At 40.4% G+C, this 24,241-nt stretch overlaps 1 protein-coding gene across 1 annotated transcript in view; it reads right to left on the bottom strand.

The window, feature by feature from the left end:
- The window catches only part of LOC114558067 (cadherin-4), a 246,031-nt gene that overhangs the window by 130,248 nt on the left and 91,542 nt on the right, over positions 1-24,241 (bottom strand). The window contains exon 3 of the mRNA XM_028581788.1: positions 5,644-5,667. Coding sequence (XP_028437589.1) covers positions 5,644-5,667 — 24 coding nt within the window. The remainder of the gene's footprint in view (positions 1-5,643; positions 5,668-24,241) is intronic.

The following is a 24,241-nucleotide window of genomic DNA, read 5'->3' as shown; positions in this document are numbered from 1 at the left end:
CATCAACCATTAGAACACATGCAATCTTTAGACTCAATCCTTGTAAATCTATATTCTCAAGTAGTTTCCCCAAGTACTTTGCAAACCAAAGTCCCTTTCACACATGCACTGCAAACCTGAAATTATCTGACATTAGCCGACAGTGCTGTATGTGAGAACACAAATGTCTGAATCAGTCCAATGGGATATCAAACGGTGGTCACCCTGCCAGCTGCCAAGTACCAAGTCTGTAATCTCCGTTTGAGCCAAAAATGTGAGCATTCACATGACGTGAGTGGGCGTGTTGATGACGTTTCATGGGGTCATGTAAAACCCGAAGAAAACAAACACTGCAGAAATTGTCAGACAAATTCAAGAACGGCAAGAGACTCGGTTGTTTATGACTAAATTACGAATGGCTCCATGGCGCGGTGTAATTCGTGTTATTTCCTGTCTGCTGCAGGCTCTGCCCAGCGCCACCCCTAGTCCAACCCAAACAGACTATTTCAAATGAAAATGCATCTGATACAGACAATCTCCTGCAATGTGCTACATGTGTTAAAGGAAAACTCTGGACTAAGTTACAACCTGATTCCTCTGACATTTTCCGGAGTTCATAACTGAAAACGGCTTTACTAACATACTAGCGGCACACACTCCAGCACAACCACACATTAGGCTGCCATGTGTGTGCACCAGAGAAAGATAACTCTATCCAACAGGATTTGGAATCAAAGATGAATCTTGAAATGTTCAAAAAGGTTTAGAGAAGTTGGCCTTTTGATTGATCTTCTATCGTGCTTTTTTAGCAGAATTGAAAAGTGGTCAAAAGTCATGGATCCCAGCATGCATCTTGAATAGAGTGTGTGGAGTTGTTTACAATCTGCTCATCAAGGCGAGGGGTAAATCTCTCGCTTGGAGCTTACTTTTTTCTCCACATGACAGGAATCAATAGCCAGATTGCTTGTTCTCTGAATCTCTGTCATTCGCTTTTTTCTTCCAATCATTTTGTTGTGTATATGCTTGATGCCATGTTTGAGTCATAAATCTATGCCTTTGCAAAGTGGGAGGAGTGGGAGCATGTGTTTATGCACACACACACGTGTGTGTATGTACTATATGTCTGCACCATGAGTACGTGCACATGCATAAATGTTTGTGGCTCTGCGTAAGAGAGACCCCAGTTGGGTATTACCACATATCAGTGTGCCTGTCTTCTCTGAGCAGGTGTCTGAATGTTTCATCTAATCATTAAATGCTGACAGGCTTCACAGAGTAGCACCGCTGATCCCCGTCTGAGGAATACGGGGCCTGACTTCATTAGCCCTGTTAGTACTAAGCTGCTTTACCCTTACTCACGCCTGGCTTAACCTGCACAGTGATAAATGCTGAGAGGAGGAAAAAAGATAGGAAGAAGGAAAGAGGGGTAAAACAAAAAGAAAGCAGGGACAAAGGCATTTACAGTGGGGGAAATAAGTATTTGACCCCTTGCTGATTTTGCAGGTTTGCCCACTTACAAAGAATGCAAAAATCTACAATTTTAATCATATGTACATTCTAACAGTGAAAGACAGAATCCCAAAGAAAATTCCAGAAAATCACATCATATGAATTTATTAAAATTGATAACCATCTGATGAGGAAAAACAAGTATTTGACCCCCTGGACAAACACCATGTTAATATTTTGTAGAAAAGCCATTATTGGCCAGCACAGATGTCAAACGGTTTTTATAGTTGGTGACAAGGTTTGTGCACATTTCGGCAGGGATGTTGGCCCACTCCTCCCTGCAGACAGCCTCCAAATCATTCAGGTTCCGAGGTTGTCGCCTGGCAACTCGAATTTTAAGCTCCCTCCAAAGATTTTCAATCGGATTCAGGTCTGGAGACTGGCTAGGCCACTCCAGAACCTTGATGTGCTTCTTCTTCAGCCACTCTTTTGTTGCTTTGGCGGAGTGCTTAGGGTCGTTGTCGTGCTGAAACACCCATCCTCGACCCATCTTCAGCTCTCTCACTGAGGGAAGGAGATGTCGGTCCAGAATTCCACGATACATGGCCCCGTCCATCCTCCCCTCAATACGATGGAGTTGTCCCGTCCCCTTGGCTGAAAAACATCCCCAAAGCATGATGTTGCCACCCCCATGCTTGACGGTGGGGATGGTGTTCTTTGGGTTGTACTCGGTGTTCTTTGCCCTCCAAACACGACGAGTTGAGTTGAGGCCAAAAAGTTCTATTTTGGTCTCATCTGACCACATCACCTTCTTCCAGGCCTCTTCTGAGTCGTCCAGGTGGTGAATGGCGAACTTCATGCGGGCCTGTACATGTTTCTTCTTGAGCAGGGGACCCTTGCGTGCGCTGCAGGATTTCAATCCATGACGGCGTAGTGTGTTACCAACCGTTTCTTTTGTAACTGTGGTCCCAGCTGCCTTCAGTTGATTCATCAGTTCCCCCTTGTGGTTTTGGGATGATTCCTCACCGTTCAGATGATCAGGGACACCCCACGAGGCAAGATCTTGTGTGGAGGCCCAGACCGAGGGAGGTTGGCGGTGGTGTGGTGCTTCTTCCATTTCCTGATAACTGCACCGACAGTTGATCTTTTCTCTCAAGTTGCTTTCCGATTCTCTTGTAGCCCATCCCAGCCTTGTGCAGATCAACAATCTTGTCCCTGATGTCCGTAGAAAGCTCTTTGGTCTTGCCCATGGTAGTGATGTTGGATGCTGGTTGTTTGGGTGTTCACAGGTGTCTTTTATACAGGTAACGAGGTGAGGCAGGTATATTTGATGTAGATAATTGGTTCGGATTGGGGCTGTGTCTTAAAGAAAGACTAACTGGCTTGTAGGAGCCAGAATACTTGCTGTTTGTCCAGGGGGGTCAAATACTTGTTTTTCCTCATCAGATGGTTATCAATTTTAATAAATTCATATGATGTGATTTTCTGGAATTTTCTTTGGGATTCTGTCTTTCACTGTTAGAATGTACATATGATTAAAATTGTAGATTTTTGCATTCTTTGTAAGTGGGCAAACCTGCAAAATCAGCAAGGGGTCAAATACTTATTTCCCCCACTGTAAATAGAGAGGCAAAGGTTCCAAAGTCAGCTACAGAGGATGAAGAAGTGAAAGATGGGAGGGGAATGGGAGGGCACAGAGCGTGTGAACCTGGAGTTTTCAGAGGCAGGGGATAGGATAAATCTCAAAGTGGTGTTTGAACTGAGAGGGATTTACAAATGCAAAAAGAGTAAAACAATCAATTAACTTGTGTTGCAATTAATCAATTTTTACGCTGGCACATTGACAGCCAAAGTGCAACTGCACCGTGAGGCTCCAATGTGTTGAAGAATTAGCATTGACCTCTGTGCACACATATGCATCCACACTCATGCACGAGCTAATTCATGCTTGTGCATGTGCATCTAAGCAGATAAAGATATGCACACACATCTTTGTTTTCAGCGTATTTCTCCAGTACATTCATCTGGTTTCCCTCCTACCAGGACCCCCCTCCCCTCTCTACATTCAGTCTTTTTCTCCTGCCAGCAGAGGTTTTTGGCTGGCTTAAGTACGCCCACAGGCCCCTGAGGGACAGCCCATGACGGATGGCACTGCGTGTGACTCCGATTCGATTCAGCCCATTTGATAAATTTATTGCTGGCATTTTGAAAATGAAATTAGAGGGACGTCTCCTGGAGACTGTTTTTCCAGCACAGGTGCCATAAATATACTTCATTTGGCAGAAAAGAGGGAGGAGGAGTGTAAGGGGGTGGAGAGGTGTTCGTTAAAGGATGTCATTGTAGGGGGGGGGGGATGTTCCACAGAAGTAGAGAACTAAAGAATAAGGTCACATTATAATGAGGTCCTGTATTAATCATGATATTGGTGAGGAACAATAGTAAAGGTTATACAACCACAGCATGGAAACTACCTGGACCTAAATACTACGTGCTGCCCTTCAGTCTACCACATGTACTGTAGCATTGTACTCATTTAACAGATGGGAGACCCACATCTCTCATGTTGAATATTAACAGATTGAGACTGTCGGGAGTTGTCTTGCCAGTGCGCACAAATGTCCTGCTTTCTCCATCTTTCATGCTCAGGCACACACACACACACACACACACACACTTATATGCAAGTCTTTAAAGAGATGTATACACACAAACACATGCTTTATGTATTCTATCTTTGCCTCAAGGCCTCATGGCTCTTCGGCACCGATGGCACTGTCATAGCTGCATAGCCATCTATAACTCACAGTGTATGAATGAATACGGCAGGCTGTTTTTCTCCATGGAAGTCTCAATGTGTGGAACCAAGAGACAGTGAATGTTTTTGTTGATGCCTCAGACTAACCGGAATTGAATTGGACATAATAGATGTATAAGAAAAGTGAGACATACAAACACAAACGAAAGTCAGACACAGACATGGAAACGTACAGGCTAACAAAAGTGAGCATTTTTTCACTGTCAGGGTTGCGTGGCCTTCTTTATCTCCCTCTCATTTAGAAACATATCGGAGTGCAGCTGTGTAAGGATGATGTACACCACGCCAGCCTCTGCTCCCCTTCAACATTTATCAGAGAGTGAGGCTCAGGCAACCCACATCACTTACCTTTATAGGCCCATCTGACAGCATCGTACACCTCATTGTCATCACATACATAAGCCTCACAATGGTGTGTGTGTGTGTGTGTGTGTCTGAGGGCACACTAAGTGTAACCTGTCACTCAGATGTACAATGCCTCTTGCACTGTATCTACAAGCAGCTTCAACAGATCTGACACTTTGTAAGGTGAAAAGATGTTGCCATGTTCCTAAAGACACACTCCAGCTGTTTAGGTTTTTCAAATATACATGTTGTGCACATTAGATCAGATCTAGGTGACAATGAAAATATTTTCACCCGCGTTTTGTTCTGCTCGGGTAAGAGCTCGTACAAAACAAAACCTAAGTTTTTATGAGCACAGCAGGGAATCAAAGAAAGTTTCAACAAAATCAGCAGGGAGTTCTCCTGAGTTATTGACTGCTCCTGCTTTGCAATCACAGAGTGTGACACACCCGCTGCTATTACTGTATCTCCACTATGAAGAGCAGAGGGCTGGGACTGCTCGGTGCATACATCTGCAGGCTGCCATTCGGAACAAGACCCCTGCAGCTGTTTAGACAGTTTGACTGTGTGGTCCCATCATCTAACAAAATCAAAACAGCCTACAGGTACATTCCTACAAACATTCCCCCATCCTCCATCTCCCGTCTCTCCCTGAAGATCCACTATGCAAAACAATCACCTCCCCCAACCTCACATTAACATACACATGAAAGCGTAGAGGTGTCTAAACAGAACTGTGATTAGTCTTAGCATAAGACTTACGGAAAGCAATGCAAAACACAAGGCTGTGGGCCGTCTATCATTGCGGGATAGCGGTATAATTTAGTCTAGGTGTCAGTGGGTGTGAGTGATTGACTTTGTAATCAAACAGATTGTTCTGTAACAGAAGATCTGAATGACTCCATTTCAAATCAACATCAACAACACCATGAAATGTTTTTCATCTCGTTAGCAAAAATTGAGAATACACACGGACGCGCAGAGCAACACACCCGCATGCCACCCATCTGAGAATGCACGGGGATCCACAGGTGACTGATTGAGTGCTGTCTTACCTTTTTGTGATGACACTGTGGTATCTGTAGATAAAAGAGAGGAGAAACACAGAGGAATGTGTTAGGAGCTGACAGGCTGCTGTATGGCAGACACATAAAATGCAGGAAATGACAGCCACGGCGGTGATTTGCTGAGAGGGAAACGTGCCACCCAAGAAGATAAACAGTACACAACATGGGGGGGTCTCTTATCTCAGACCTGCAAAGAAGATCCACTTTACCACATGCATGCACGCTTAGTTGTGTCTGATCATGCCACATAAGGACACAAAGTAGATGCGAGCAATACACACAGCAGCTTTTTTTCCACTCCACAAGAACAAACCAAGTGGAGGAAAAAAGCATCTGAGCAAACATATCAAGGGGAGGCCTCAAGTAGAAAGATGGGAGTCTCCAGACCCCTGGAAACCCTTGATCTCTTACACAATTTACCCTGAGTGAGCTTTATAATAAGTAAAAAATAATGCCTTTGAGGTGCAGCGAGACAGAGCAAATCAAATCCTTTCAGTAAGCATTTTAGGTTCTTACTCAGAGCCCACCAGAGACTCTCCTGGCCCACAAGGCGTGGATCAAAACATGGGCTGCTTGTATGTACTGCAACACGTTTTTTATACAGCACTGAACATGTACAACAAAAAGCAACTGAAGGAGGTGGGTTTGTGAAGGAGAAAAATACAGTAAATTGCACTTATTGTTCTCATAAAATATTTACTGGGGGGAGTGTTTGTAAGCTCACATGGTTTCATTTTTATTTAATAGACTTGTCAAACTCGCAGGGATGCAAGAATAAATAAAAGACAACAAAAGCTCTTTTTCATATAACTTTGTACTTTCAGCAGCTGAAATCCTTTAGAACATTTCTCTACTGGGCATGTGCCCAAAAAGCCCAAATGGCCACAGACATGGGAGGGGAATAATTGAATCCGGATGGATTTGTGGTGTGCTGGGCTGAGGAAGTGATAATCCAAAGCCCTGCCTAATTGCCAGAGTAAAGATGGTGCCCATTGTGGGGGTGGCTTCGGTGTTTATCAAGGCAGTGTGGCGTGGGATTGGACTGAGCATTAGGGCTTTACACACTTTTGTTTTGTGAGGTGTTACAGTGGATTTGAGCAAATATTGGCCCTCTGGTTATTACATGGTCTGATTGTCTGCTATGCAACTGTCCATAAACTCTGCATGTCTACCCTAATCTGAGAGGAGGCTTCAAATAATTAGTTAGTGAAGCACTCTCACAGCCCAGCGCAGTCAACCTTATCACCAAAAGAAAATCCTTGGTCCATTTCCTTCTCACCCCAAAGGCTTACAAGCTCTCACCATTTTAAAACATCCGGGGTTGCCGCATAGACGATAAAATATTACATAGCATGTCACAATCACTGGCCCGTTTCCTTCTCTTTTTGTTGTTTGTCATGTAAAAGAAAGACTACAGTATGTCGAACACAAATGTCCTGGCAAGTGCTACTAAAAGTAGAGGAAAGGTTTTTCAAAAATTATGAAAAGTTTTCAGAAAAACACATGCGTAGATATTCACTACAGTAGCTGTTTTCTCTGTAGTGATTAACATACCTGATTCTTACATTCAAAACTTTGATTTGTTTCCAACATCAGATAAGATAATGAAAACATCACATACATGGCGGAGGGTGTAACCACTCCAAGGAGAATTACAAATATTATTTAGTGCTTTAAGCATTTAACATTACTGTAACTCATGTAAAATAAAATATGGGTCTTAAACAAGCATTGCCTTTGTGCTGAACATTCAAATGTAACAGTATAGATTATCTGTAGCTCATCAGTTGACAGACAAATATAGTCCATACAGTATGTTCATCAACAGAGTCCGTGCCAGGCACAATCGGAGAATTTACACATTGTTTCATGTCTGTGAAATAAAAACAATCCAAACTATTATGTAGTGCTATTGCAAAACCCACTGGATCCGTCAATGTAGTAAAAGATAAGGAGCTTATAAAGAGCTTACAGGAATTATGATGGAAGCCAAAACCACAAGTCTTACAAGTCTGAGCGACTAAGACAGCAACAGTGACAGGTAACAGATTTTTGCACCACATTAGAGCTGCAAAAAACGGACGCCATAGAAACCCTGTTAATAATAGCTATTTTAAACTCTACTGTTTAGTATCAGTTCAACTTATTTTAAGTAAAACACAGTCCAGTGGATACCCGGTACATAACAATGAGTACAGTAGATGAAGATTTCTGGAAAAGCTGGAGACAACACAACTTAACCGTGATTTAATTTTAATATAACAAGATGTAATCCTAATTATGGATTAATGAATTGCCCCTACGCACAGAAAACAATGGGGTGCTACATCGCATGCCACTTTCTCTCTGTGCATAATGATATAATATATTAAGGAGGGGAAAAATTTGAGGAAAATGCGGTAACATGCTCTCTATTAACACTGTTTTGATTAACGATAAATAATCACCACACACCAGCTTAGTTATAATAAATAATCAAAAGTAAGCACTTCTTCCCTCTGCTTAGTCAGAGCGGAGAGTCCATGCTGATTGGTGTCAGCAGACATAAATAACTGCTGTTTAGGGAGGTAAAGGAAACCTCCGTCATTGATTACTGCATTTCTTCTCAGCTTTCAGTGGCTTAAATGGATTTGGACACTAATTTGCAGAGACTATGTGAGTAGTGTTTTGATATGTCCATGCACCCACAGCAGTACTCCTGTGGGTTTGAGTATTATGTAAAGTAGGCTGTATGTCAATACAGGTTTCCAACTGTGAAGTACAGTATGTATGGAAGCTTAGTAAAAGTTAAGACTGCCCAAAAGCATGCCCGAGGACACTAAAAGCTACATTTTGAAGACACATTTACAGGATAAGGAAATAAACATCTCCCAAATGTGCTGATTTACCTTTCAGAAATTTGATTCATACTGTCAAAAATGGTCAAAGACAAAAGGTGTGGAGAGGAAGACTGACTGAAAAAACGTTTTCCTTTGGGTAAACATGTACCCTCTTATCGTTAGACTTTAATGTAATATGATGTCTATAGTTTGAATGGAAAACAAGTCAAGAGGCAGACAGACCAAAGTACATTTTAGAGATCTTAATAGCTAATCAGGCATGGTTACAGGATATTCATGTTGACGTTTATAACATTAATTTTCCATTAAAATTACATCTATTTACCCTGTGACTACTTTTTTTTTATCCAATACATAGAAAGCCAATTAACATAAACAAAGTAAAAAATTGAGACATGAAGACTGTCAACTTGAAATTGCACCAAATGACAGTTTCTGTGCTTGAATTAGGTAATGCTGAAAGTAAGTATGGCCTATAATGCCACTGACTGACATCCAGAGAAAACGGGTTTACAACAAAACTCTGGATCTAAAGAAGGATCATAAATTGATTCTTGCACATGGCGGGCAGTTACTACTTATTCTGCCAATGTGACATAACTGAGAGATAACACGCTTTGACACTGCCCCTATGGCGCAAATCAATTGGAGACGAGTGTCACCAAGGTGGTTTATGTTGGCACATTAACAGTCTTATTTAATTAATCAGACATGTAACTAATAAAATAAACACTGTTCCTTGGCCCGTACAAAGCTTAAGGTACTTTATTGTCACATACACATAGCGAAATTCATTCTCTGCATTTAACCCATCCCTCAAGGGAGCAGTGGGCAGCCATTTACAGCACCCAGGGACCTACTCCAGATCTGAGCCAGGGTACTAGCCGGAGAACCTAGTACATGTTTTTTGATGGTGGGGGAAACCGGAGCACCTGGAGAAAACCCATGCAAACATGGGGAGAACTTACAAACTCCACACAGAAAGGCCCGGAATGACCTGGATTTGAACCCAGAACCTTCTCGCTGTGAGGCCACAGTGCTAACCATTGGGCCACCATACCGAAACAGCTTCTGTTGCTTCAGAACTTGTTTTTTTAATACTTTTGTTAAAGCGCAACTCTCGCCTAAAGGCAACCTAGGGTCTTTTTGTGAATGTACCCGAGTCTAAGTATAATTAGGATGGAAGCGCTACTTTTAAGATTTACCTTATTTTCGTTTTCGGTCAAATGGCCTTTTGAATGAGAGTGCTAGGGGCACTACTATGATCGCATCAAAATCGCTATTTTTAAAACATTAAGAAGGCTGGACACAACATGAAACTTTGCTCGAAGTATCACCAGGGGCTCTGCACATGAACTCCAGCATTGAGAACATTGTTTGTGTTCACATAGTTTACTAAAAAGAAAGGTTTTGAACAACTCACTTTAGCAGTTGGTTTTTCCGCTCGCCACCATCTTGCCAGTCAAAAAGTGTCGATCTCTGAATGTGAATGAACGCATCTATTGATTTTAGTATTTTTTATTGTATGAGGCTCCTTTTTTAACAACAAGGTCAATATTGTTTTTCACTAACGACAAAACAACAAATCATCCGTGCATTTATATGGAACTAAGCTTTAGGAGCTTTCCATCTTTACTCTCCTACCTGTCACGTTGCACTTTTTGACTCCGACTTTTTGACTTGATCTCCGAATGCAAGGTGACAGGGAGAAAAGTAAAGATGGAAAGCTCCTAAAGCTTAGTTCCATATAAATGCACTGATCAAAATCAATAGATGCGTTCATTCGCATTCGGAGATCGACACTTTTTGACTGGTAAGATGGCGGCGAGTGGAAAAACCAACTGCTAAAGTGAGTTGTTCAAAACCTTTCTTCTTAGTAAACTCTGTGAACACAAACAATGTTCTCAATGCTGGAGTTCATGTGCAGAGCCCCTGGTGATACTTCGAGCAAAGTTTCATGTTGTGTCGAGCCTTTTTGAGTTTTAAAAATAGCAATTTTGATGCAATCATAGTAGTGTCCCTAGCACTGCAATTCAAAAGGCCATTTGACTGAAAACGAAAATACGGTAAATCTTAAAAGTGGCGCTTCCGTCCTAATTATGCTTTTAAACAAAAGTTTAACTCGGGTACATTCACATAAAGACACTAGACTACATTTTGGCGAAAGTTACGCTTTAACTGGTGAAGATGTGTCATATAATTCAAGATACTTAAACACTACTACAATTAACTATTCCATTTTTTTGTGGTTCCTGTGGATGCCATGCATGGTAAGTGGCAAGCTAGAAAATGTGAACTAGTACCAAAGTGCCAATCATCATCTTTTTGCTTGCCACTTTAGTCTGCCACAGCAGGAAGAAGTTTGTAATTGAAACGCTGGAGGCAGCAGTCATAACTACCGGCTAGTTGAAGGAACCATTACAGCTTTCACATCATCATCATCATCTCATCTCACTAGTCTACGGCATTGGAGTCTTTCTTTGTCTACAGTCATTTTGAGGAGACCCACACACTTTTTAGAAACAAAAAAGAACGATTCTCTATCAAGTCACATTTTTATACTCTAATGCTCTCACATAACAAATAACACAAAAGTTGCCAAACTGCAGAAAGTGCTGTGTTGTAAAAGTTGACAAGCACATTGTGCCATAGATGATTGTCAGCGTCAGTTTGTTGTCAGCACTTTTCTGCACAGTTTGGCAAATGTTGTGCCATCTGCCACTTGTGAGCATCAAAACATAGAACTGTATATGCAAGGAACGCTTCAACTTGATTGAGAATGCTTCCTATCTTTTGTGACCAATGAGCTGCTTCCTTCTACCCTTACTGCACGTCAAAATGAAGGATTGGCACACCTGTACAAGACTAGATTGAAGCCATAAATATCGTGTGATGGATATAACTTTAGTTAATGATGATAGTGAGAAAAAATGTCTCTCAGCTCAAAGTACATATTTCTTAGATTTTGCACTCTTCACCCCTTTTTTTTACGAGTCAGTCAGTCGGGTCTTTCAACCTTGCGTACTGTCACGGACCCTGTGCTACATTTCTGCTTGATATGAGGACAGCGTGATAATTTTGACACACATATGCTGTAGAGCAGCTCTTTCTACGGGGTAGAGTGTATTGTTAATACTGTCACCGAAATTCTCTGTATGGGAATTAAGGGAACCACAGTTAATTTTTTAAAGTTCATACAGCTGGATTTCACAGATCCTCGGATGCTCTTGGGTCATTAAACTAAACACACAGAATCTAATGTTGTTTTTTTTATAATAAGCATTTAAAAAAAAAAAAAAAAATAAAATAAAATCACACTAAAACCACAGTTTTAGCAGTCACTGACATCCTGTAATGCAGATGGTCCATTACAGATAATGAGTAGCAAGGCCCAGAGGTGAGATGCATGCTGGCTCTGTTGTACTACAAATGTATGCTCAGTGTATGTGAGTGTTAAGGAATCACCCCCTGATCCTTAACATACACTATACTATCCCAGACTGATTGAATTAGACTGCTATTGGAAACCTGTCTTCTATTGACCTCTTAAAGTTGCGGCCTTCTAGCAGTCCGCTTGGGGAATAGTTTTAATTACAGACAGAAATTGGGTTCGATTTTGTTCCCATCATGAAGTGAGGAATCCTTACAGCTAATCATTGCTTCATCAAGACAAATGAAAACCTCGTCATCACTGAAAGGTGCAGCAAGTATGCACGTATACATATATAATCAATGTGTGAGTATGACTGCATATGTGTATGCACACAAATGTAAGTACATTCACACATGTACTGTAGCTGCATGTGAGCTGTGTATAGAACATAGTGTTCCGAAAAGTGGGCAGACTGCAGGGGAAACAAATGTGGCTGTCTTTAGATGATTAACCACTATTGATTTATCATCTCTATAATGTAATTAGGATAAATTCCAACACTGTGGCTGTTCGTCTCTTTATCACACTCACTGGTGGACAGTGATAGCTCATCAGTTAAAGTTTCAAACTAAAGCAGCTACTTTGTGATGGATGGTGACACCAGTCAGTTGTGACCATTGACCTGAAGGTTAACGATTCTAGGAGGAATAAGTGATGGTAAATAAATCATATGAAATCATCTACAGTATGATATATAGACAGAATTCATGTTTTCTGCTTAAACAACCTCAACAAAATGTTGTTCCAACAATGCACATGGGTTATGTTCAGTGTCTGTGGTTTCCTGGCATTGTTGAGTGGCCTAGTTCCACTTCCGGTGATATAACATCCTAAATGTCCATAGTGGATGATTTTTCTCTTGAAAGAGAGATAAAAAAAAAGTCAGAACCACAGCTATTCTACCAGTGACAACAGGTGATTGGAGGAAACGATGTCAGCAAGAAGGTCCAAATTACAGTCCAGATGAGAAGTCCCTGACAGGCAAAGACCATCATCCAGACAGATACAGACAGATCTCCGCGGACTTCAATCATTATATATAAACTTTGGTGTTAAACGAATGATGGAAGAAGGTCTTCCATCATTGATTTAACACTGATGGATGAGAAAGACCAGTTGACAAAAATAGTCTAGAAATTTGCTTCAACTTTTTTAAACTAAAAAAATGTAAAGCACATGCAATTGCACTTTGTTGTAATTAAGCGTTTGCAATGTGCAATAGCAAGTTGTTACTATACAGACCTACATTAATATACTGTACTGACTTTGAGTACAGTATTTCTATTGTCTTTCCCCTGAAACACTTACATACAACGATTCATTAAACTAATGTTTTAAAAGCACTTGTCTGTGCTCTTTTCACAGAAGAAAACAAGAAGACAGAACACAAACCCAGGTTTTAATTAGCTGAGTGTAGCGCATGCTCATCTGCTACGTACTGCTGAGGGAGAGCGGGGAGTGCTGCCTTCTTGCTCATTATGTACTAATGAGTTGTCTATTAATGAAAATGGAAAGCATTTATTTTGTGAGCACAAAGGGTTCAGCTGGATTAATTACTGCACTACAGCAACAAAATGAAAACAGAAAGTGCAGCATCACTCTTGTGTGGCACATTACCCATTAACCAACTGTTATCAAGGCCTGGCGAATGGTGCTGCACGACACAGTCGGAGCAGAAACTGTTTGCGCGGGCCATTAAAACTTCATGTGAGCGGCACTTTTGCCACCTTCTATATATGTTCTATGATGCATTCAAGCCTATTCTTATGCATGTCTACTCATGAAGACACCATGTGACTGTAACATAAACACTTTGCCTGATCATCATGACAGCAATTTGCCATTAGACATGATTTTTTTGGGGGGAAAATAAAACAATTCCACATTAATTGCATTATTGTGTGCCCATGTGTTTGCATCAATGGGAGATCAAAAAATACCAACTGAACAAGATGTTTTTTTTCAATGAAAAAATATCTTATACTGTCAGCACAAACTGCTTTTTTTGGGGGTGGGAGGGGGGAAATGGAGATTTAAAAAGCTAAGTGAGAAAGGGTGACACATAACCAGAAGGAGGGAGTGGGAATGACTGAGCAGAACCATGCCTTTTCCTAAATCAATACACAGTAGCAGCAAAAGTGTCATCTCTGTGATGATTGTGTTGTGCTTTTCAAATGGTGATCAGAATCATTCTAATTGTCCGCTAATAGCTTGATTTTCCATTGGGCTCTCCTTGGAGAGGTCTGGGCTATGGGGTGTGTGTGTGTGCTCTGGCAGCCTCAGCAGATGGTTCTTGATCAGATATTAGAGTCTGGGCAGCGAGGTCGTCTGGCCATGAGAACGCTGCCCTGCCTGGGGGATAACAGCCCCATCTGAACGTCCGGCTCCAGTTCTGGTTCCAGCGCCAGACGAAGAGCTCTGTGTCCCAGCCAGAATGCAGGGGGACATTGGAGCAGTGATAGACTGCGGTCTTTAAGCCTTGTGACAAACTGACCAAACCAAACTCAGAAACCTGCTGTAATTCATTTCCCTCCAGGAATTTGTTTCACCCTACTTGGGCTGTACATGATTAGATGACAAATGGTTATGTAATTGCTACTGCTGTCTGTTCTCTTTTTTAAAAAGGAAAAAAAGAATAATAATAATAATCACACTCCAAAATCCTACTAGCTAGTCATGAAGAAAAGCTGTCCCTTTCATTTCCATCACACACCATCCCTATTGTATGAATGTCTGAAAGAAATACATTTCATTATTAAATAACAGGAATGCATTTTAAGAAATCAGCGATTTGAAGCATCAATTGTGTTGTATTAAACGATGGGAGACAGAATAACAAGGAGGATCAAGTCTTTTATTAAATTGAATATTAATCTGAGGATGTAAGTGTGTGAATGTCTTTTGTAAAAAATAAGTACGATAAGATAAATCCTACTTAGACAACTCTGAATCATCTATTGACATTCCTATCTTTAATTTTCTTGCTCTTTCCCATCTGTCTGTCTCTTCCTCCTCCATCGACAAAGCCACAGAGGAAGCGAGGTGAATAAACACGACAATCTGAGCTTTATTTATCCTTTCCCCTGCGACAGTGGCAGTCTAAATGGGAGGGTTTTAGATATGACCTTCACTTTGAGTGGTTCATCATCAGTCATCACTGCCACCCACGGATCAGACAGTGGATGACAAGTAGTGGGACCATGCGTCCTCCTCCCCATCTACTCTCCCTTTTTAACCTCCCCCACAGCTGTCCACAAGAGAGTTTTCTCGTTTTTTTACTTTCCTGTTTCCCCCGATTTTATTTTCCTTCTCTCCTGATCTTACCCTTGACCTATCTTCTTGATACCTTTCTCTTCATTACCTCTCCCCATTGTTTCCTCTCTGCATGGAGGTACTGTCTTGGCAGGTATCTAGCATAAGTGCTAGATTCTTAAGATCAAAAATAATGCACTTCCAATGCAAATTATGTATCTTGCAGTGAGGAAAATGAAAATGGGGACAGAGGGAAGGGGGAGCACATGGTTACAAGAATAAAAGGAAAATTTTGTCAGGGCCACTAACATAAGGTAAAACACAACCTTGTCTTTTTCCACAATTTGTGTTGTTGGGTCCTCTTTGTCTCTGTGAATCAGCCATGATGAAGCAGCTAAGCTTTGGCTTGTTTGATTAGAGTATTCAAAAAGACACAATAGTTAAGAGTGCCCAATATATACAGTATAATGTAAAACGTTCATGCTAAAACTCTTGAATCTACCCAATCAAAGACATTGATTGTGTAAAAAACAGTAATGAAGACTGTCCACTCTACATAGCACTTTTGGCACACACAAAAAATCAAATACTGACATGTGTTTCATAATCAGCACAAACACACAAAGAAAAACTCACAAAAACGCATACTGCACATGCTGACAGATTTAGTATCAAAGCAAAGACAGCAGCAACAAAATGTTTTTTTTACTTTTTGTTTTTGTACCAAATAAGCATTAGCCTAAGATGTTGCCTTTTTCTTATTATTATAACCTTGCTGTTTTAACAAGATTTATCAAGGTATTTTTTTCCTAACAAAATCACATGTGCTTAACGTCATTTTATTAAGATGAAAGGTAAAACTGGATGCTACTACAGCAATAGATGGTCTTAAGTTAGTTAGCGATACATACGGTATGCTGGAGTGAAAGGATGAAAGAGGAGACGGTCTCAAACCGAGACAACTGAACTATCTCAGAGATTTATCAGCTGTAGCACATGTTAGAATCTCGTAATCTACATTTTAAGAGTTCATGTTGCAATCAATTAACTATCGATATCAAAATAATATCCAATGCAATAATCTGTGCCTGTAGCATGTACCACAAAATAGCTTTCAGAAACACACACACACACACACACACACACACACACACACACACACACACACACACACTCACACACTCACACACACACACACACACTTATTTTCACCCTCGGTGCACCTTTCTATAAAACCTTATTAATAATAAAGAAAAGGTTTGAGCATGAGACAGAGAATTACATAGACCTCAGGCAAGATTGTGCATCTCCAACCTATTCATTCAGTCAGAGCACACAGTGTATAGCTGCAGCACATCTTTTGTGTGGAGCACTTTGGAATTAAATATAGCGTTTATGTTAAGCATAAATAGTGTCTTTTTCTTGTTTTTTTTAACATCTGACAAAAATCTACATAGACTATATGCTAGTGAGGTGTAAAGGTCAATGCTTTTAGTCTGACTGTCGTAATAAAATGCAGTATGAACACATGCGAACATGTCCAGGAACAGTCATTGTGGATTCATATTAAAAAACAGCAAATGCGCTGAAGTAAAATGAACTAAGTAAAGAGTTAACAGCAGAATGCGTCATCGCTAATTGTAGGGCGATAAAACGATAACGATATGTATCGCGATAGACACATAATCAACATCAATAGAAAATGCGGTCGATAAAACGTTCAATAACTTGTTTTTCTTCATCAGAAGAAACCATAGACAGTATATAATGGACCAATAGAGCCCGTTGCTCTGGACAGAGACCAGTGAAGGCTATTAGAAGCACTTTTCCGGTGGTCTCTTGCTTTACTGCGCAGCCTCCAACTGACAGAGACAACGTAGATGTGACGTGAGCAACGTGTCTGAAAGTTGTAAGTCTTCTGGTAGCTGTGACAAGAGAAATCTCAATCATTCCAAATCTTACAGAGACGGAGAGTGTAGGTATATGTAAGGAGATAACATAAGCACAGGCTAATTATTGCTAACTAACATGCTAGTTAACATTAGTAATTAAACCTAAACAGCTAATTTAAGTCGAAACTGCCTGCGAGCTTCTCCTGTACTATACGGTAATTCCTCTACTATGCGACAGTAAGTCACTTGGTTACGACACAATCGTTAGCCTATTTTTACAAAAGCGTCTGCTACGGAGCCATAACGTGAGGTACAAGGTAATGGAGCCTTTTATACATTGTCGTGTTTCTTTAGAAATAAACAATGGACAAATAGAGTCTTTAAACGCTTCAGATGTAAAGTTATTCGCAGTCAAGTGACGTAAAAAAAAAAATGGCGGTCAGTGTAATGCTAACAAGAGGTGATCGCTTCGTAGCAACAAAATGGCGCCATCGGAGGTTCGCGTCCTGAAGCGAAGCTTACCCCCTTGGAAGAAACCAGAGGTTGTGAACCAAGTTTGGTTGCATAAACAAAGGCCCACACTCTCTGGCAACCTAGCAACGTAGGGAGTGACACTCTAACAGCCAATCATGTAACAGTATCATGTTTGGTTGCGCCACATCGCTGTCTCGTGTTCTTCAATAACAGAACCGGCGTGGAGTGGAAAGTGAGTGCCGCAGCGAGCGAGGAAATCGTTGATAAAACAGGAAAAGTCAGTATGGCAGTTTTGGGGATTTTATAAGTCTGACCGTAGTCAGATCAATGTCGTCAGACCAACACTGTTACTACCATAAACTTGTTTTACCACTTTAGCCGCGCTCACACTTTGGAGCACAGCCGTATTCGCCATCAACGTCCAACAACATCTGCAGCTGCAACACGGCACAAGCAGCAGACCGCCATGGAGAGGTACTCTGCATCAGCGCCTTACTAAACACTACAAAGAAATAACGGAGGCAGACATGCTGAGCACTGTCCAGAAGCCAGGTTACCAACCTAGCACTAAACCTGCAGAAAATAGTTCCGTCTCAGGTTTCTTATATTTAGCTAACACTTTGCACTCTTTTATGACACTTTATTAAGCATTTCTTACTTATTCTTTAATTTTGCACCTTAATGTTAAGAGATAATTGTTAAGTGTTCATTGTGATTTTAAACCTGTTTACATTTTAATTATTTGAGTGTTTTCCATGGTTGTGTTGACATTTCTGCTTTTATAACTGAGGGGATTATAATCAGAGCAGGGTTAAGTTTAAAATAAAAATGTTTAAATTTAATATATTTTTCTCCTGGTCCTTATTTTAAATAGGTCATAAAAAATATCAATAATTAAAAAAAACTTATGTTGTGATACAGTTTTCAACCATATCGCCCAGCCCTAGCTAATTGTCCTGCAATCATCCATTAAAACAGCCCTTTATCTTCGGGCATGAAGACACATTGGATTTGCAAATCTCAAACCAGCTTTGTTATTTCATTTATTAATTTTTTAGACTTTTAACATTTAAGTGCCACTCCATAGTAAAGTGGTCGTTTGCTTCTGCCAATCTCTTTCTTTCTGTAGCAATTCAACTCTGCCTCTCTAATACAGTGCAAACCAAATACTGTACAGAAAGCTGCAACACTATGGCTGCTACCAACCTATTTATATGGAAATTACATTAAGTAGTCTACAACCAGAACAGATAATAATTGAGTGTTTAAAATATCATATTGAATAATAAATTGAATGAAAGAAAAATGTATGAAAAAAAAACAATTTACATCCAATCCATTGTTTTCTGTTTAAAAATCTCTGGTGTGCTAAAAGTAAGTCCTTACTCTCAAGGTCTTTCCATTAGTCTTTTCCATTTAAAGGCAACAATTTATGTCTATTTTGGTTTTCCATGATGTTAGATGTTAGGATGCAGCAGGTGAAGCCAATCTTTTGGAACTGTGTGTGCCAAACTACCACACACCTACATGTGTGTGAAAAGATTGAGTCATGCTTCCCTGAGCTAAATGTAGTTCATGCCCATTGAGATGCAATTCACATGCAATTCAGTGAAGTGGAAAAGTCAAATCAGACTTACAGGTTCTAGTCAGGTCAAGTCAACTTTTAAGCTTTCAGTGCATATGGATCATTTAAAACTCAAGATGTTACTGGTAAATCTTTGTATTTTATTATTAACTAGAAGGGCAGTCGGAGAGCACAGACCTCTGCTAAGGCCATGCACTATCTCGCAATGTTAACAAAACTGAAAAATAATTTGTGTATCCACCCGATGATTTAGATCCACTCCAACGATTTTTAAAAATCCTGCTGACAAACAGACAAACCAAACCGAAAACATTACCACCTTGGCAGAGGTAATAAAAATGAATAAAGACTGAGTCAAAAGTATCTGTATTCTTACAAACGTAAGGTGGGTTCATGTAAAATCATGCAGACTGGAGAAATCAACTGTGATGAATAGTGCAGCTTTCTTTTAGTTCCAACATCACCCATTCCCTCATAGGGATGGCCACTAAAAAATCCTCAGTCTGTGGATACCAGAGAATTTCTTTTTACCCACAAAGCTGCAACATTGCTGTTTTTTATTTTATTTTTTTTGTTATATGCAAAGTCAATGAGAGACAGAGCAAATAGAAAAGTGTCTAGACAAGCTTCTTTCAAGTCCAAAAATGGTAGATAACAACAGATAGTCTGTCAATGTGAAGTCCAGTGAGACATTACCACAATCTGTCTATCAAAATGTGACACACACAAAGTGCAGTTAATACTTCGAGCCAGTATTGTGACAGAGTTTTTATACACCACTTGTGGATGCACTGTTGAAGAACATGAAATAGTAGCCACACAACAGCCTCAGGGCCAGCAAAAGAGCAAAAGTGTCCGTTATCTGAATGTCTAATTCACAGCCAAGGACAGCTCCGCAGGCTTGATGAGGGTGAGGAGGATAAAGAAGATACTATCCCTCTGAGTGCTAAAGCATATTGGCTGTTAAAGCCAGATTTAGTCTTCAAGGCCCACCATAGTGGCATCTGTTGTAATTTATTTGTAGTTGAGCATAGGTGCATATAACATGATAGTGGTAATATCACCAGTTGCTTCCTTTATCACAGCTGGAATTTATAGTACGAGCATTTTGCTGGATATAAGAGCGAGAATAACATTTTTGCGAATATATAAAACTCAATGCAAACAGCTTTGCAAGATCAAAAAACCCACATTTGTCTACCGTTACTAAAACTTGCTGAGCCTTTCTTCATGTGGTATCTTTGTAGCATAATTGTACTTTTTTGGAGATGCACGTGCAATCTGACAATACCTCCAGGAGCCTTTGCAACACCCTGATACAGAAGAATAAATCTGGCATTAGACCTGGACACACATGAGGTCCAACATCAGATCAATAAAGCTTTAAATTGGCCAGCATGTGGAAAGAAGGTTTAGACAGTTGGGAAGAAAAAGCCAAGCAGACAACAGCTCAAGAAGAATAGATCAAGAGAGTTTATTGAAGCTCGGATGAACTCCTCGGTGAACCTACTGGTGTTTTTCTGGCTCTGGAAATCTAATGTTTCTCTTATTCTCTCTATCCATCTTTACTCTGGTACAAAACCAGTTTGCAAAGTTGAATAGAGAAAAACCGTCCTATCACAGCTGTTCTTTGAGGACTATCTGCTCTCTCTGCTGTCCTCTGGAGGGAGAACTGTAGCACTCCCATGATGACAAGGATTGAGGGAGAAGGATTAGACTGAAATGGTGGGGTGGCTAATAGCGACAAAACACATTGAGGACAGCAAAAAGACAGGAAGTAAAGACGAGCAAGACATTTGCCCAGTGGAATGAAAAGTGAGATAAATAGAGTCGGAGATGAAGGGAGTGAGGTGGGACAGCCAACAGGTACAACTCTCAATCACAAACACAACATCATAACGAATAGTACACCCTCAAAAACACACACGTGGTCACACATACAAATATTTTTGCTTACAAAAATGTACATACACATGGATATGTGATACACACCCACACCCATAAAATGTTCATATATGGTATAAAGTAAAATACTGCATTGATAGCCTACAAGGTTTCTTTAATTTTTTTTATGTGCATATCAAACTATCTTTTCTGAATCTCAGCAGCCACTGGGTAAAAGGGTGAAATGAAGATGTATATTAACTATGCAAACAGCAACAGTAAGAGCTCTTTTCTTACATCAGTATGTAGGAAACAGAGAATGAGAAACAGCGTAGGAGAGAGGTAAGAACATTAACTGTGTCTTTTAAAACGATCTTGGATTTGTCTCGGAGGAGTCACAGAGTAAGCTTCAGTTTGTTTCTCGCTCCTTTACGTAGTGTATTGCATTGAAGTGGCACACACCGACACAAAAAACACTCAACCAAAGAGGTGGATGGGGTGAGTGGAGGTGCAGCTGTTGGTCTACAGGGAGAAGAGCAGACGGGAAAGGACGCAGCCTTGAGGGGAAGCGGTGCTGATGGTCAGAGAGTCAGAGACGTGGTTCCAAAACTTCACACGCCGTTTCCGGTCAGACAGGAAGTCTGTGATCCAGCTGCAGGTAGAGTCAGGCACATGCAGCTTGTCCCGTAGATGGTGTTGAAGGCAGAGCTGAAGTCCACAAGCAGGATCTTGGCGTAGGATCCTGAGGAGTCCAGGTGCCGGAGGATGAAATGAAGAGCCGTGTTGACTGCGTCGTCTATAGACCTATAGGGGATCCAGGAGTGGGTTGGTGACGGTTTTGAGGTGAGCCGGAACAACGCGCTCAAAAAACTTCATAACCACAGAGGGTCAGGGCAACGGGTCACTTGTATTTAATCATGTGATCCCTGTTTTCTTGGTGGAGGACGTGAAGCAGGCTAGTACGTGGCATGTTTCCAGTGAGGTGTCAAAGATGTCTGCGAACACCGGAGACTGCTGATCAGCACAGTGCTTTAAGGTGGCTTTTAGCGAAATACTTATTACTTATACTATAATTAATTCCCTCTGGTAAACTGTACGCAGTGTAAGTTCTAGGTCTAGGGCTTTTAAGGAAAAATTGCCTCTGGCAAATGCTGCCTTTGTCAAGGTTAAAAGTCTATGGTTTAGACATCAGCCTCCATGAAAAAAAAAAAAGACTTTAAGCAGAAGAAAACCTTTAATTGTACTCAGTCACTTATTGGTTTAAAAAAAAATGAAGGAGCATTCTCGGATATAGGCATGTTGATGCCATCTTTATTTAAGATATTTGTTGCTGCTGTATTTTTTCAAACAGGGAAGAAAACATTTAGCCCACTTCGTAGAAAATACCAAATAAATATCCAGCCCAAAAACACGAAGATATGATTTTGGTCCATATTAACTAATAGTGGGGACATAAAAATAAAATACTGCAATGTCCATGTTAGTTACTTTTAAATATGTTTTAAAGTGCTCAATTATGCTGTTTGGCTTTTTCCCTTTACTTTATTGTGTTATACATCTTTTTGTGCATGTTTAGGTCCACCCCAAAGGGACTTACCATCTCCAACAGAAAACACTGTTCACAGACTGCTTCAAACAGCTCTATTGTAGTCCAGCCTTTACTTCATGACAAACGTGCGTCACTTTGTAACACACGTTATAATGCTCGCCTAGCTGCTAGCGTGGCAGGCCCTCATACTCTGCTTCTGATTAGCTAGCAGTCCTTACCTAGCTACTGCGCATGTGTGACTCCCAACAAAGATGGAACCGAAGTGAGATGCCTCACTCTCCACGCAGCTAAAACAGAGAGCTCAACACACAGGGTAAAAAAAGGAGCTGCAGCAATGTGCAGTACAAGAAAAATATGGTGTTCTTTGAAAATTAAACCATGTAAACCTATTATGGTACAACCTCTAATTACAATTATGAACCTGAAAATGAGCATAATATGAGCACTTTAATATGAGCTGATGGACATAAACTGTGGAAACACTCGGCAAAAATGCAAACAAATTTTCCAATTTTAACACTGTTTAATCAGCTATTACAATCAGCATTACTTTTTTTTAATGTTGCAGTTCATGGTTAAGCTATATTCAGAAAAAGTCACAGCATTTCTTCAGAAATAAAGTAAATCAAACTGTGAATAAATAAACACAGACCTACTCTAATGGACCTTTGGTATTTTCTTTTCGGTTTTCAACCCTACAATTTCTGTTGACAAACAAAATGCACCAAATCCAAAAGACACAAATTTGCCCCTATGGAAACACATTTTATTCACAGCATTAAACCGGTTATCACATGCACATATTAAGCCAGCTTGTCCAGAAGTACAGAGGCAAAGCTTTTAAGCAAATGGCAGTTGTGTAAACTAAAATGGCAATGTTGAAAGTCAATTCAATAATAGCTGAAAGCCATTACAACATTGTCATTAACAAGGTTGCTGGAAATGCAATTAGCCCCCTCACACTGCTCACGGCAACAATCAGAGACGTTTCAATTAAAAAAAAAAAAAAAGACCACAGAAAAACAACAGAGGGACCTGAAAGGATGTTTCACTCCCTGAAAATACAAGACAGACTAGATAGAGAAGCTTAACATATTTTAGGGGGACATATGGATTAAGTCCAAATCGACTACTGAGATATGACAGAGAGCATCTACAGTAGCCTACATTTTTTCTCAATATTTCATTATTTATTTTACTCAGGTGCTGCTTAACTCTAAATACTAAATCCCCTTGACCCCAAATCTGAACACAGAAGCACAACAAACTCTGTGATTAGCACCAACAACAAAACATCATCCACATCCTGAGCTGCAATAATCAATTTTAAACACACTGCTGACACAAACAATTAGAAAGACAGATACTTTCTTAGAATGACTTCCCGTTTCAGAATTCATGGGCTACTAATATCATTTAATTTTCAAAAAAGTGCTACTTCTGCTGTTAAAGGCCCTTTAATCCTTCCTTAGTTGCTGTAAGACTGCATTTGTTGAGTTGAGTTAGTGAAGGAGGATGAGGTCATGGCTAAATGAATGATAGGCATCACTGTCGCCCAGCAGACTTCCAGCAGGTCTCCTTAGAGATAAGAACCAGCTGTCTATCCCCAATACACTGTTGTCAAGGTCAGTCCTCTGCTTATTATTGAAAAGCCACCGCTCCTCAAAGCCAATTCTG

This window comes from Perca flavescens, chromosome 7 (genome assembly GCF_004354835.1).
Source record: "Perca flavescens isolate YP-PL-M2 chromosome 7, PFLA_1.0, whole genome shotgun sequence".
Classification (NCBI taxonomy): domain Eukaryota; kingdom Metazoa; phylum Chordata; class Actinopteri; order Perciformes; family Percidae; genus Perca; species Perca flavescens.
The sequence above is the reverse complement of the archived record's forward strand: the minus strand, read 5'-3'. Positions and strand labels throughout refer to the sequence as shown.